The sequence below is a fragment of the Anas acuta genome, chromosome 19, assembly GCF_963932015.1.
Source record: "Anas acuta chromosome 19, bAnaAcu1.1, whole genome shotgun sequence".
Lineage (NCBI taxonomy): Eukaryota > Metazoa > Chordata > Aves > Anseriformes > Anatidae > Anas > Anas acuta.
Window position 1 is genome coordinate 11,020,973 of NC_088997.1, and position 12,772 is coordinate 11,033,744.

Consider the following 12,772-nt stretch of genomic DNA (forward strand, 5'->3'; position numbering starts at 1 on the left):
AGCAGGCGGTGGCAGCGGACGCGGCGCTGCGGGGAGCCCAAGGTGCGAGGAGAGGGCCGGGACACGTGGCCGGGACACTGCGAGGCACGGGGCGGCCGAACAGCGGCAGTGACACTGCGGGGACAGCAGCACCCGGCGGCCCCGGGACCCCCGGTGTCACCTCCCTGGGGCTCGCTGCCCCCTGCCCGGTGCCGGCCGCCCCCCGCCGGGCGCTCTCCGTGTCCCCCCCCCCGGGCCGCTCGCTCCCGCCCCGCGGCTCCCGCCCGAACCGCGGCGCGGCGGCGGCGGCAGCCAATGGAGAGCGGGGGCTGTGTCCTCCGCCGCGCGCGGGGCCAATAGGGAGCTGGGGGCGTGCCCTGGGCGGGGCGCGGAGCCAATGGCGGCGCGGGGCGGGGCGGGGCGGCGCGGGGCGGGGCGGGGCGATGCTGCCGCCGGCGGGGGTGCGGGAGCGCGTCCGGGCCGTGCACGGCGGCGCGGCGCTGCCCGAGCTGCTGCGGCGCTACGACGGCTGGGCCGGCCGCTACGAGCAGGTGCGGGGCCGGGACCCGCCGGGACCCCCCGGCACCGGGACCGGCACCGGGATCGGCACCGGGACCGGCACCGGGCCCCCCCCGGCGGCAGCGAGCTCTCCCGGCGCCCCGCCGCCCGCCCCGCTGACCGCCCCGTCCCGCAGGATGTGGCCGCACTGGAGTACCGGGCGCCGCACCTGGCCGCCGCCTCGCTCGCCTTCGCCTTCCCCGCGCCGCCCGCCGGGGCGCGGGTGCTGGACGTGGGCTGCGGCACCGGGCTCGTAGCGCGGGAGGTACGGGACGGGACGGGAGGAGCGGGGGTCCCGGAGGCCGCACGGTAACGGCGCCGCCCGCCCATCCCTGCAGCTGCAGCGCCGCGGGTTCGGCTGCCTGCACGGCGTGGACGGCAGCGCGGGGATGCTGGAGCGGGCGCGGGGCACGGGGCTGTACCGGCAGCTGCAGCGCTGCGTGCTGGGCCGGGAGCCGCTGCCCGGGCCCGCAGGTAACGGCCGGCACCGGGGGGGGGCGGCGGGGGCCGGCGGGGGTCCCCGCGGGGCCGGTGACACGGGGCCCCCACAGAGCACTACGACGCAGTGACGGTGGTGGGGGCTCTCGGCGAGGGGCAGGTGCCCTGCTCGGCGCTGCCGGAGCTGCTGCGTGTCACCAAGCCAGGTGAGGTGGCCCCGTGGGACGTGGTCCCCGTGGGACGGGTCCCCAGCCCGACCCCCGGTCTGGGTGCGGGTACGGGCAGGCCGGGACGTGGCCTCATCCCCACGGGCACGGGGTCACGCGCTGGTGTCCCGGCCAGCTGGGTCCAAGCCAGGGGTCGGGGCAGTGGCGCTCCTGACCCGCTGCCACCCCCGGGTGACGTGGTGCAGCGGGGGCCTCGTCACCCTGTCCCCTGTCCGGGCAGGGGGCTTCCTGTGCCTGACCACCAGGAGCAACCCCTCGAACCTGCGCTACAAGGCGGAGCTGGAGGCAGCGCTGCAGCGGCTGGAGCAGCAGGGGGCCTGGCAGAAGGTCCTGGCGCAGGAGGTGGAGCGCTGGGAGAGAGCCACCGAGGAGGAGGAGAGCGTCCAGGGCACTGGCTACATCTCCGGCGTGGTCTACATCTATCGCAAGTGCCCCGTCCCGCCTCTCGAGGAGGGCTGAGAGCTGAAAGGGCGCCAGGGAAGGGGGCTGAGCCTGGTGCCCTGCACGATGTCACCCTGCATGTCCCCTGCCCCGTGCAGCTGTGCCACCCTCTTCCCACACAGCAGCGCTTCCAGAGCCCAAACTTCCCTGTTCCCTTCCCCATCTCCTCCCCTCGGGTCTGAGCCCTGGGGACCTGCTCCTCAGCTTGGGGAGGGCCTCCAGGTTTCATCGGGGTCTCCCGGGCACCTCCCTTAGCCCTGACATTCAGGTGCCTTGGTCCTTGTCCTTGCTGTCCCATCTCACAGCTCTTTGTGACATCTTTGCAGCTCCATCTGACTGGGCAGAGCCACCTCCTGTCTGGGCTGTCTCCTCCCCTCCGTGCCCACCTCCCACATGGCCATGGTCAAAATCTGGATCCTTCTTCATCTTCCCTGCTCCAGACCCCAGGCCTCTGCCTGGGGACTGTTGCTGATGGGTCCCCATCACCACGTCCTGCTGTCCCCTGTTCATCCCCCTCAGGAGCTAACCAGTGTGCCCTGAGGTGCCAGAGCCCCGTCTGAACCCGGAGCAGCTTTGCCAGCACAACGCCCAGCTGGAGAAGCTTTCAGAGCACCACATCAGCCTTTCATCCCTGCTTAAGCTCTCATTTTCCTACAGCTTTGTAGTTAATGGTCTGGGTGGGAAATGAACCTGGAAGAGACCTCAGGAGTTGGTGGCTGCTCCCCACCCAGGAGCCACGCTGGCATCTCCTGCCTGTCCTGTTCCCCAAGCCCCTTGTGATGGTGCCTCCACCCCTACCTCCTCCAGTCCTTCCTTGGGAAGTTTTTTACCCAAATCTCTTGCTGGGATCTTTCTTTCTTCCTTCCCCAGACCTGTTGCTGCTTGTCCCGTTCCCATGGATGTGGGGATCGGGTGATCTTCCTCCCTGGAGCTCAGCCCCTCCAGGAGGTGGCAGCCCTGCAGTCTGTGCTGGGCTCTGGTCGTATCCAGTGCTCGGTGCCCATCCCGGTGAAACCAAACCAGGGGCTGAGCCCTGTGAGCCTGTCCCAGGGCTTTGGACACAGCCAAGTGCCCCAGGCTGGGTGCTCTGAATGTGTTTTGAGGACCACAATACCCATTGTAAAAATGGGCACTTGTCATCCCTCCTGGCTGGTCTGTGTTGTGCCCCCATGTCCTGGTGTTGTGGTGCCCACCTCCCATCTGTGTCACAGGCACTGTCCCTTTGTCCCCAGTGCTGCACCGACCAAGGGGCCATGGCTGTCCCCATCCCATGCTTGGCTGTCAAATAAACCTTGCCTTTGCTGCACGTTTGTGGTGTGTTATTCCCTTGCATGGGGCTGCTGGCTGTCCTGCAGGGTGGGGAGGGTGGTCCCCCCTCTTCCTGCCTCAGTTTCCCTGCTCCTGCATGGGGAACACCCTGGCTGGCAACTGCTGCATCCTCATGGGGATGTGGGGACAGGACAGGGGTCAGGACAGCCCCTCCCCGAGCTGGCCACAGGGGTGTGAGAGCCACAGGAATTGTCACCGTCCCCCCGCAACGCAGCTTAGAAATGAGCCCAGGCAGCTTCGGTGGCACCGAGATCTTTATGGGGGCTGGGAGCAGGCGGCAGCACCCAGCACGAACACAGCTCCTGCCTGCATCCTGGGGGCGGTGGGCAGGATCCGTCCCCTCACCCAAGGGGAGCAGGGCTGGCAGCGGGACGGGGCCACACATTGTCACAGCCTGCAGACAGGGCAAAGTGCCGGGGGGCCGGGATGGGGACTCAGCTGTTGTGGGAATGGGGCGTGTGGGCAGGGGGTGCTGGATCCGGACAGGCTGGGCACCACGGGCCTGTCCCCTGGATGGGCAGCTCACACATAGTCTTTCATGGGGTAGCCCATGGGGCTGCAGCTCTTCACCGCTCGGTACTTCCTGGGGTAGTGATCCCGCTGGGATGGGGGCCCTGAGCAGCACAGGATGCCCCCGCCGAAGAGCTGGAGGGCACTGGAGGCCCAGCCGATGTAGAGGGCAGCCCCCAGCTCTCTCTTCAGGGCCTCGGGCACCATAGGGTTGTAGAAGTTGGTGACGATGCTGTTGGCGGACCAGGACACGGGGATGAGCAGCACGATGCCAGCCAGGACAAAGATGGCACCTGCCACGATGGAGACGCGCGTCTTGGAGTTCTTGTCCTCCACACAGCGGGTGCAGTCGGCACCCGAGATGGCGGTGAGGAGGGCGAAGAAGGCCACGATGATGGAGGTGACCACCAGGGCACGGGCAGCTTGCAGGTCGGAGGTGAGGTCCAGCAGGGAGTCATAGACCTTGCACTGCATCTGCCCCGTGCTCTCATACACGCAGTTCATCCACAGCCCTTCCCAGAAGACCTGGGCCACCACGATGTTGTAGCCGATGAAGGCCGTCACCTTCCACATGGGCAGGGCACAGGTGAGGATGGAGCCCAGCCAGCCCAGCACGGCCAGCACCAGCCCGCCCAGCTGCATCGTCATCGTCGCCATCGCCAGCACCTGCGGGGACAGGGCACAGCCATCACATGCAGGGTTCCAGAGCCGGGCCAGAGCTGGGAAGGGTGGTGCCTTTGGGCTGGGTGCATCCTGCTCCCATCCACGTGGGGACGGCTGCAGGCCAGCACGGGGACACACACGCTGCATGTGGCATTGCTGCAGAGCAGCACAGGGACACTTGTGCTGCAGACAGCACTGCTGCAGGCCAGCACAGGCACACAGACTGCCATGGGGAGACTGAGCTGCAGGAGCCTGGGCAAGTCATGTTTTTACTCAAAATGTCCCCACAGCACAAGGCAGTCGTGTGTGGTTGCCCCATTCCAGCTGAACCATGCCAGTGCAGGGCACATTATGGGGGGGAAGGCTTTTGGGGGGCAGGACAGGGGCTCGCTGTGCCCATCAGGGTAGGGCTCCCACCCCACAGCTGCGCAGGGCTCTGCGCCTCCCGGCCCTGCCTCCTACATGCTTCACTCTGCCCTCAGCAACCTTTGGACCTGGGGCTTCCCGTCTGGGGTGCTGGGAATGGGCGCGAGCCCAGGTCTGCCTCTGATACCGACAGGTATCAGAGTGCAGGGCTCAGCACTTTCAGAGATACCGGCCCCTTTTTCTCCAGACAAGCAGCACAGGGAGCCCAGGGATGAACTGGGGCTGGTCAAACCCTCACAGCTGACTACAGAGTGGGGCACCATGGACAGCTGGATAGAGGGGGTGCTGCTCCCTGGATAGGGGACACCAGGGGCACCGACCACTGTACCATGCCATGGTCCCTGGGCTCATCCCAAATCGCTGCTCGGCCCCACGTGGAACAGACCCTGGGCTGCCTGCACCTCCCCGCCAGGGGCCGGGACCTGTGCTTGGCAGCCGAGTTTTTATGGTCCCGGCGTGGCAGCGGGTATCGGCTGTGCCTGGCACACCCTGAGGCTGTTGGAGGTTTCACCGCAGTTTCTCCAGTCCTGGTTTCGGTTTCTGCGGCCTCTCCTGCACACCTGTGCTTCCGTCCTTCCCCGGACCTCTCACCCACTGGCACCCCAGCTGTGGCAGGCACCTTGCCGAGCTGGGGCTCTACGTTAGGCCTTTTAGGCTGAAAATAAAGTCCCTTTCTCCCAGAAAATGGAAGAGGCCAGGGGTTGGGATGATGGGAAGCCATCCTAGGTGACCTCTGCAGCCAGTGGGTCCCAGGCTGGTGGGGCGGCTCCAGCAAGTGTCACCATCCCCGTGGATGTCTGCACCAGGGACTCACAGCGACCATAGCGCTACCATTCCTGCCCATCCACTGCCATTTCCAGCTCTGTGGGAGCGTTTGGGCTCCCCACTTCCATCCCCCCTCCCAGCAAAGGATGGGCACGAACCAGGAGTTCTCAAAGCCTCCAATCCCAAGGAGCACCCAGAGCCCCACAGCTCGGGAGCCCCCATGGTGGGCAGCACGTGTTGTCCCCATGCACTCTGAGTGCACACACACAACGTTCCCAGGGCTGGCCACAGGCCGGCCAAGCACCGGCAGGGTTTCAATGCTGGAAGACAAACAGGCAAAACACCCGGTGTCACCCACGCCGGCCCCAGGTGCTCTCGGGTGGCCCCGGGGCGCGGGGCCGTGCCAGCACACCCCTCCCGCCGTCCCACGTCCCGGCTGGCGCCCGCCACCTCCTTCCTGCTCGGCGCGGCCGGTCGGGCAGGAGCAGCACCCGGTGCCGGTCCCGATGCCTGGGGCCCTGCAATAGCGTGGGGCGGCCCCGCTGCCATGCCTGGCGCCGTGAAGGCATCTCACCTTCGAGGCACCCGCTGTCACCTCCAGGGGTCTCCCGGTGGCCCAGGAGGGGAACACGGCCGTGGCAGGGAGGCCAAGGCTGGACCAGGGGCGAAGAGAGCGGCTGGCCCCAGGCCCCAGCCCGGGGGAGGCTGGCGCTGTCCCTCTGGAGAGCAGATTTTGGGGTGTTTGAGGCTAGTGTTCTCCAGATGTGGGGTCCACAGTGGAGGCCCCACAGGCTGCCCCGCCACTGAGGCCAGAGGATAAAGACAACGGAGCACAGCGGGGTCCGAGCAGCTGCCGTTTAATGTGGGATGGCTGCGACACGGGAGCAGGCACTGCCACAGCCAGGGGTGCCGTGAGCCCCCCCCGGGCCACCCCGGCTCCTGCCCCACAGCAGGGGTGGGAAGCCCGGTGCAGAGCCCCGCGCACCGCCCGCTCCCCTCCCGCCTCCCCGACCGGTTCTCCCAGCCCAGCCGCTGCCTTCCCACTCCCAGGATAATGATGCCCGCGCCCCGGGGAGCTGCCGAGAGAAATTCCACGCGCAGAGAGCTACACAAAAATGCCGAAAGTAGGTCAAAGTAAAACTACAAGGCACAGGGGGTCAGAGCACCCCAGCCACCCCTCAAGACTGTGCCGGGGTTTGCTGAGTCACCACGTCCCCTGACCACGTGGGATGGGTTTGCTGTCCTCGCTGCCCCGTGGTGATCTAAGGACACGTCCTGGGGTTTTCCCAGCCTTCACAGTGGCGTTTGGGTGAGTTCCCCGGCCAGAGCCGGAGCCGTGTGTCACCCGCGGGACGGGCACCCCGCAGCGATCAGGGCCGTGCCACAGCATGGCACACCCCGATACCGGCAGCCGGGGCTCCTTCACCAAGGAGATGCTGCAGGTGCCCCCGAGCCGCGGGGGGGAGCGGGGCAGGCAGCCAGGACAGCAGCGTTTTGTTCCCCGTCCCGGACGGGATTAAAGAACCAGCTTCAATCCACAGGCGAACAAAGGCAGCTCTGTCTGCCCTCCCTCACACCGGCCCCTCCACACCACCCCGGCACCCGGCCCCAACCCAGCCCCCCGTGGGGCCGTGGGGTGCCCTGGGGGCATCCCCCCCCAGGATTCACCCGTGGCGGCTGGGTGGGCGCAGCAGGGCGGCGGTGGGTCCGGGTGGGAGAGGCGCCAGGACGCGTGCGGGGTGCTGGGAGCGGCTCCTAGACGTAGTTGCTGGCCGGCAGCGAGCGGGACGCCGTGTACTTGGCAGAGTAGGGCTTCTCGCCCCGCGGCGGGCAGGTGCAGCACAGGATGCCCCCCCCCAGCAGCAGCAGCGCGGAGGCCGCCCAGCCCACGTAGAGGGACGAGCCCAGGTCCCGCTTCTGGGACTCGGCAACCAGCGGGTTGTAGAAGTCCCGGATGATGGAGTTGGCCGACCAAGAGATGGGGATGAGGATCAGCACACCGGCGATGATGAAGGTGACCCCGGAGAGGATCATGACCTTGGCCTTGGCGGTCTCGTCCTTCACGCAGTTGGTGCACTTGCCGCCAGCAACAGCGAGCAGGGTGCCCAGCACGGCCAGCACGATGGCCACCACCACCAGCGCGCGGGCGGCCTGCAGGTCCTGCGGCAGCGCCAGCAGGGAGTCGTACACCCGGCACTGCATCTGCCCCGTGCTCTGCACCACGCAGTTCATCCACAGCCCTTCCCAGATGATCTGCGCCACCACGATGTTGTTGCCCACAAAAGCCGTCTCCCGCCACATGGGCAGCGCGCAGCAGAGGATGGAGGCCAGCCAGCCGATGACGGACAGAGCGATGCCCAGCACCTGCAGCCCCATGGAGGCCATCGCTCGCCGGCGCGTGCCTGCTGCCGCCGCGCAGTGCCGCCCGCCAGGACCATGGCGGGCGTTATATGCCCTCGCCGAGGGAGGAGCCATCCCGGCGGCACCGGACGAAGGGGTAAAACCAGTTTCCCGGGATTCCTCCTCTCGCATTTCTCCCCACAGCCATGACACCTAATATCCCTGCTGCTCCCACGGTGGCCAGGATGAGGCCACCCAGGTGCAGGATCGCAGCCACATGCTGCCCGTGGGCAGACGGGGAGATGCCCAGGTAGGGCCGGAGCTGGCCCTGCAGCTCAGCCTGGGGTGCTGTAGGGGAATAGACAGCATCCGGGATGGGGATTTCTCCACCGTCACTCCCGGCCCCTTCTTCTACATGACCAGGATGGATGCCTCCACACGTCTGTGCCCCAGTTTCCCCCCAGTGGCTGCTCCTGCCCCTGTCTGCCATAGGCCCCATGCCAGGGAGCAGCAGCTGTGCCAGCCCTGCTGCTGGGCTCCGCGCCGGGCAGGGCACAAGCGGCTCTTGTTTGTTCCTTGGCGTCTGATGAGCGCTTCCCATCCCTCCATTTGGCCTCAGGCAGGAGGTGCCACCGCCCGCCGCCGAGACCCACAAACCGGTCGGAGCTGCTGCTGGCTTGCCGCGGAGCAGAGATGGCGCTGCCTGGGGCGAGCCAAGGGGCAGACCCCAAATCCTGATCACCGTCCCACAGCCGACATTCACATAGCAGCCCCTGGCCCCAGCCTGGGCTTAGCTGGACCAGGCACACGGTACCGAGACGCCAGCATCATTCTGCAACCACCCCAAAGTGCCTGGGTGCCACGGCGGCACTGAGTGGGGACTGGGGTGCTGAGCACAGCAGGCCACATGGTGCTGGGGGCATTTCGGCACAGCCAGCTGTGCCCACTCGTGGACACCAATACTTTGGGCTCTGCCTGACCTCCCCCCTTTTAATCCCCAGCCCCTGCACACATCTCCTGCCTGTCCCCTCCAAAGTCCCCCCCATCTTGTGCAGAGGCACAGCCTGAAGCCAGACAGCCTGCAAGGACAGACAGGCAGGCAGTGCACCGTTCCCTCTCCAGCTTAATCTCTGGGAGAGATAACACGGCCTGAGACTATCTTTGTTTTTCCAAGCACACAGGCACTGGGTGGATAAGGTATCAGGAAAGCCCCGTGGGGCTGCATTGGGGGTGGAAGAGCCAGCCCCCACCAGGTGCTGCATCCTCTAACCTGCCAAGAAGCGGGATGGTGGCTTGCCGATATGATATAATTGCTTGTGCTAATTGTTCAGCATGATGGGCTCTTGAGCCACCTCTGACCATGCTGGGGCATTTCTGGGCTCTTGTATGGAGAAGGCTCCTGCTCTACCACACAGCCCCACTCACGATGGGACGAGCCGTGGCCATGGCCAGGAGGTGACAGCAGCCTTGTGGTCCATGCAGAGTGGTGCCACGAGGATGCCACCAGCACTGTGGCTGGGGACACAGGTGTCCATGCAGGCAGGGCAGAGCCCAGGCACTCAGGGACACTTGGGTCTCGCTGCAGAGCCCCCGTCCGATCCCTGTGCTGCTTCAGGGGAGCCACTCAGATGCTGGGCTGCTCTGGGGTGCTCCCGTGTCTGTCTGTCCATCTGGAGCACCCACATTGCTGGCATACCAGAGCACCCACCCTCAAGCCAAAGGGCCAAGCGCCACGGTCAGGGCTCCCTTTAATCAGCGGGGCGGCGGCAGGGACCAGAGCATCCCCCGGCCGGGGCACCCTTCCAGGGATGCAGCACCAGGGCCGAATCCTGCCCCAGGCTGGATGTGGCTTCGCTGCCCAGCCGGCTGCTCTAACCACACCGTCATTTGGGGTTGGAGGCAGGCGCGCACACATGCATGCACACACCTCATTGCACAACCTTGGCCCATGTGGGACGTGTCCCCACAGGTGCCTCCGGGCTGGGGACAAATGGCAAGGTGGGGAGCGGGACATTGCCACGCGCAGCGCATCCAGCGCCTGCACTGAGACAGGCACGGGGCAGCTCGCCCTCACCCGTGGAGCTAAAGCAGGCGCCAGCGTGGCCGTTTGACAGCTGATTACTGTAATTAAAGCCAGAATGTGACATGTCCTCAAAATGGTGTCTGTCACCAAGAAACAGCCCTCGTGCCCTTCCTCACGTCCCCCAGCCAACACAGCCAGCCCCGTGTCCCCAGCACTGCCGCGGAGGCCAGCAGGACACACGGACACAGGGCTCAGCGGGGAGCAGCGGAGCTGACCCCTGCAGCAGTGTCCCACCTCACACTGCGCCAGAGGATGCCACCCGACTGGGGACACAGCCTAGCTGGACTTCAGGGAACTCCTCCACACCAAAACGGGGTGCTCAGTCTGTCCTGGGGTTTTGCCTGGCACCAATTGAGTGTGGTTGCCTTGCCCCGAATCCCATGGGATTCGCAGGTCAGGGAGGACTGAGCTGCTGTCCTCATTCCAGTGCACCCCAAAGGGCTTGGAGAGGGCAGAGCTCACCTCCCATGGTGGCTTAGAAAACGCTCCCCATGGATCCCCCTTGCTGCGGCAGGACAGAGACATGCTGCATCCCCGTGTGGCCACCTTGGGGCAGGGACAGGGGACCAGGCATTAAACCTGCAGTCACTGCAATGCTCGGCGCTGGTGGCACAGAGGGACTGGCACAGTCCCTGACCTTGTGCCAGGCAGAGGACACCCTGCAGGGACAGGACTGGCAGATGTCCCTGTGTGGATCATGCGTAGCAATTCCCCCTCTCCCTTGCCCCCGCATTCACTCCCAGTGCAAGACCTCGCCGCACCAGCACCACAAATACCTCGAGATCCCAAAAAGACAGGCGGAGGGGAGCCGGGCAGGGCCGGGAGCTGCAGCGGAGCTGGCGCAGAGCTGAGCAGCCTCTCCCCAGGGCGCACACGGGGCGGCGAGGGATTAGTTACCCACATGCCGCCACGCTCATTGGAGACTCAATGTTCCCAAAAAGTTCTTGCCTGACATAAACTCCCTGACTGACTGCAATATGCACAGTAAGGTTGTTTTCCTCTACCTGAAAGCAAAGGTTTATTAACTCGCACAGCCCAGACAGACGCTCATGGAAAGCACCGTGCAAGGGAGCTGTGGCCAGAAACAGGACCTTTAGTCTCGAGTCACCGAGAAAATAAAATCCCTATGCGTTCGCTGAGCAAAAAAAGCAGCCAAAAATGGGCAAAAGCACTGGCAAGTCAAAGGGACGTGTGAGCTGACGGTCACGTGCTGGGAAGGGGACACCTCTGATGTGGCATGGCAGGTGTAAGGGGGGGTCCGCACATGGGTGATGTCTGGGGGGGGTCGTGCCCTCAGCAAAGCCTGGGCAAGACAAGGAACCGCTCAGAGCCCATAGGGGTGGGGGTGTCCCGGGTGTGCTGAGATTCAGGGTGGCTGGGGCGTGCCACCAGCCCCCTGCCAGGCCCCACCGGCCAGTGCCCCGCGGCCCCGGCACCCTGCGTGTGGTGCTGCCGGCAGCCCCGTCCCCGCCCCGCCGCCAGACAGAGCTGCCATTGATGCTGGAGCCGCCTTACCTGCTCCCCGCCGCCGCCGAAGGGGCTTCAACAATGGGACGCCTGTGTGCCCTGGCCGGGGCAGATCCTGCAGCCCCGCGCCTGAAATATAAGCAGGCGAGGCAGCACTCACCGCCCCAGCACCGCTGCCCCGGGGGGAAAGGCGCCGGCCCCGCCGCGACCACAACCAGGGGGAACACCCCAAGCCCCGCGTTGGCCGCACTGTGCACGTGAGCGGGATGCGGCCCCGCAGTGCCAGGGGCAGTTTCTGCTGTCACCTCCTGCTGTCACCCGCCCTGCGGCAGCTGGAGCTCCTGTCCAGTGCGAGATACACATGGGGACAGGAATGGGGACAGGTCCCCTGGGCCACCTGCGGTGGCTGTCCCTCTGCCAGTGTAGGTGCTTGTGGAGAAGGGCCACCACCACAGTGATGCTCACACACCCCTCAGTCTGGCCTTCACTCAGGGTCACATCCGTCCCCATGTCACCATGAGTCCCCCCCTTGTTCCCACCACAGGGACCCGCTGCGGGTGATGCACCCCCTCACTTCCCAGCAGCAAGGAGAGAGAAGAGGGGCTTCAGGCACATCTGGGACCCCACAGGGATGCCAGCCCCCTCGGCTGTTTTGGGTAAACACCAGCAAGCCAATTCCTTGCCACAGGAATGCATCCTAAAGTGTGCGGCGGCCAGCACCCCGAAACCTGGGTGATTTGCCCCTTCCTCCGCCGTGAGTCAGGCAGCCACCACTGCCCCAGGCCGGCAGCGCAGCGCGAGCGCAGCCTGTACTTTGGGCAGTTTGGGATGATGAGGTGGGGAGGCAGCGCGGCGCGTGGGGGCTGATTGCAGGGCCAGGAGACCTGTCACCCCGGTCCTGACCCGGTGGCCCCAGCCCCACAGCTCTGCGAGGGGTATCCCCCTGCCCCATGGCCCTGACCTAGGTGTTTCCCCTGCACCTGCGCAGCCATGCGTGCACCGCTGGGTGCTTGTTTGCGCACACACCGCCGGCATGCGCATGTGTGTGTGTGTGCGTGCACTGCCTGGCAGTACTTCTGCTCCTCGTCGTGCCTGCGCTGTCTGGCGCGTGCACCCAGGGCTGCATCTGGGGCACATTCCCCGTGGGTGTGTGCACTTGTGGGGGTAGCTGTGCGTGTGCACAGGTGTGCAAGCACCCATGTGAGCACGTCTGAGTGTCAGGGTGTTTGTGATTCTGTGTCTGTGTGTGTACCTGTGCGTGTCTGTCTGCGCATGTGCTTGTGTACCTCTGCGTCCATCCGTCTGTCTGTGGCTTTGTGTGTGTGTGTGTGTGTGTGTGCCTTTGTCTGTCCGTGTCTGTCTGTCTGCCTCTGTGTGTCCGTCTGTCTGTGCAGCCATGTGTCTGTGCATCCCAGCCAGCAGGGGGTGCGTGTGTTTGGGTGTGTGTGCATTGTCCCCCCGCGCAGCCTGCACCTGTGCACCCCTGCGTGCCGGGGCCGCAGCCGGCAGAGCTTTGCACTGCCAGCACCTGGCTGTGTGTCCCCGG

The 12,772-nt window shown here is 65.9% G+C and overlaps 3 protein-coding genes across 3 annotated transcripts; 1 reads left to right on the plus strand and 2 right to left on the minus strand.

The window, feature by feature from the left end:
* Positions 1–377: 377 nt before the first annotated feature.
* METTL27 (methyltransferase like 27) lies at positions 378–2,949 on the plus strand. Its single transcript, XM_068655914.1, has 5 exons — positions 378–530; positions 674–802; positions 876–1,011; positions 1,089–1,181; positions 1,423–2,949. The coding sequence occupies exons 1-5, from the start codon at positions 423–425 to the stop codon at positions 1,659–1,661; spliced, it is 705 nt and encodes a 234-aa protein (XP_068512015.1). The 5' UTR covers positions 378–422; the 3' UTR covers positions 1,662–2,949.
* A 93-nt stretch (positions 2,950–3,042) lies between these two features.
* LOC137842166 (claudin-3-like) lies at positions 3,043–10,734 on the minus strand. Its single transcript, XM_068655915.1, has 2 exons — positions 10,536–10,734; positions 3,043–4,148 (listed from the first exon to the last, which is right to left on the minus strand). The coding sequence occupies exon 2, from the start codon at positions 4,137–4,139 to the stop codon at positions 3,495–3,497; it is 645 nt and encodes a 214-aa protein (XP_068512016.1). The 5' UTR covers positions 4,140–4,148; positions 10,536–10,734; the 3' UTR covers positions 3,043–3,494.
* LOC137842143 (claudin-4-like) lies at positions 5,894–8,745 on the minus strand. Its single transcript, XM_068655885.1, has one exon. It carries the CDS (start codon positions 7,866–7,868, stop codon positions 7,092–7,094), a length of 777 nt encoding a protein of 258 aa, XP_068511986.1. The 5' UTR covers positions 7,869–8,745; the 3' UTR covers positions 5,894–7,091.
* Positions 10,735–12,772: the final 2,038 nt, after the last annotated feature.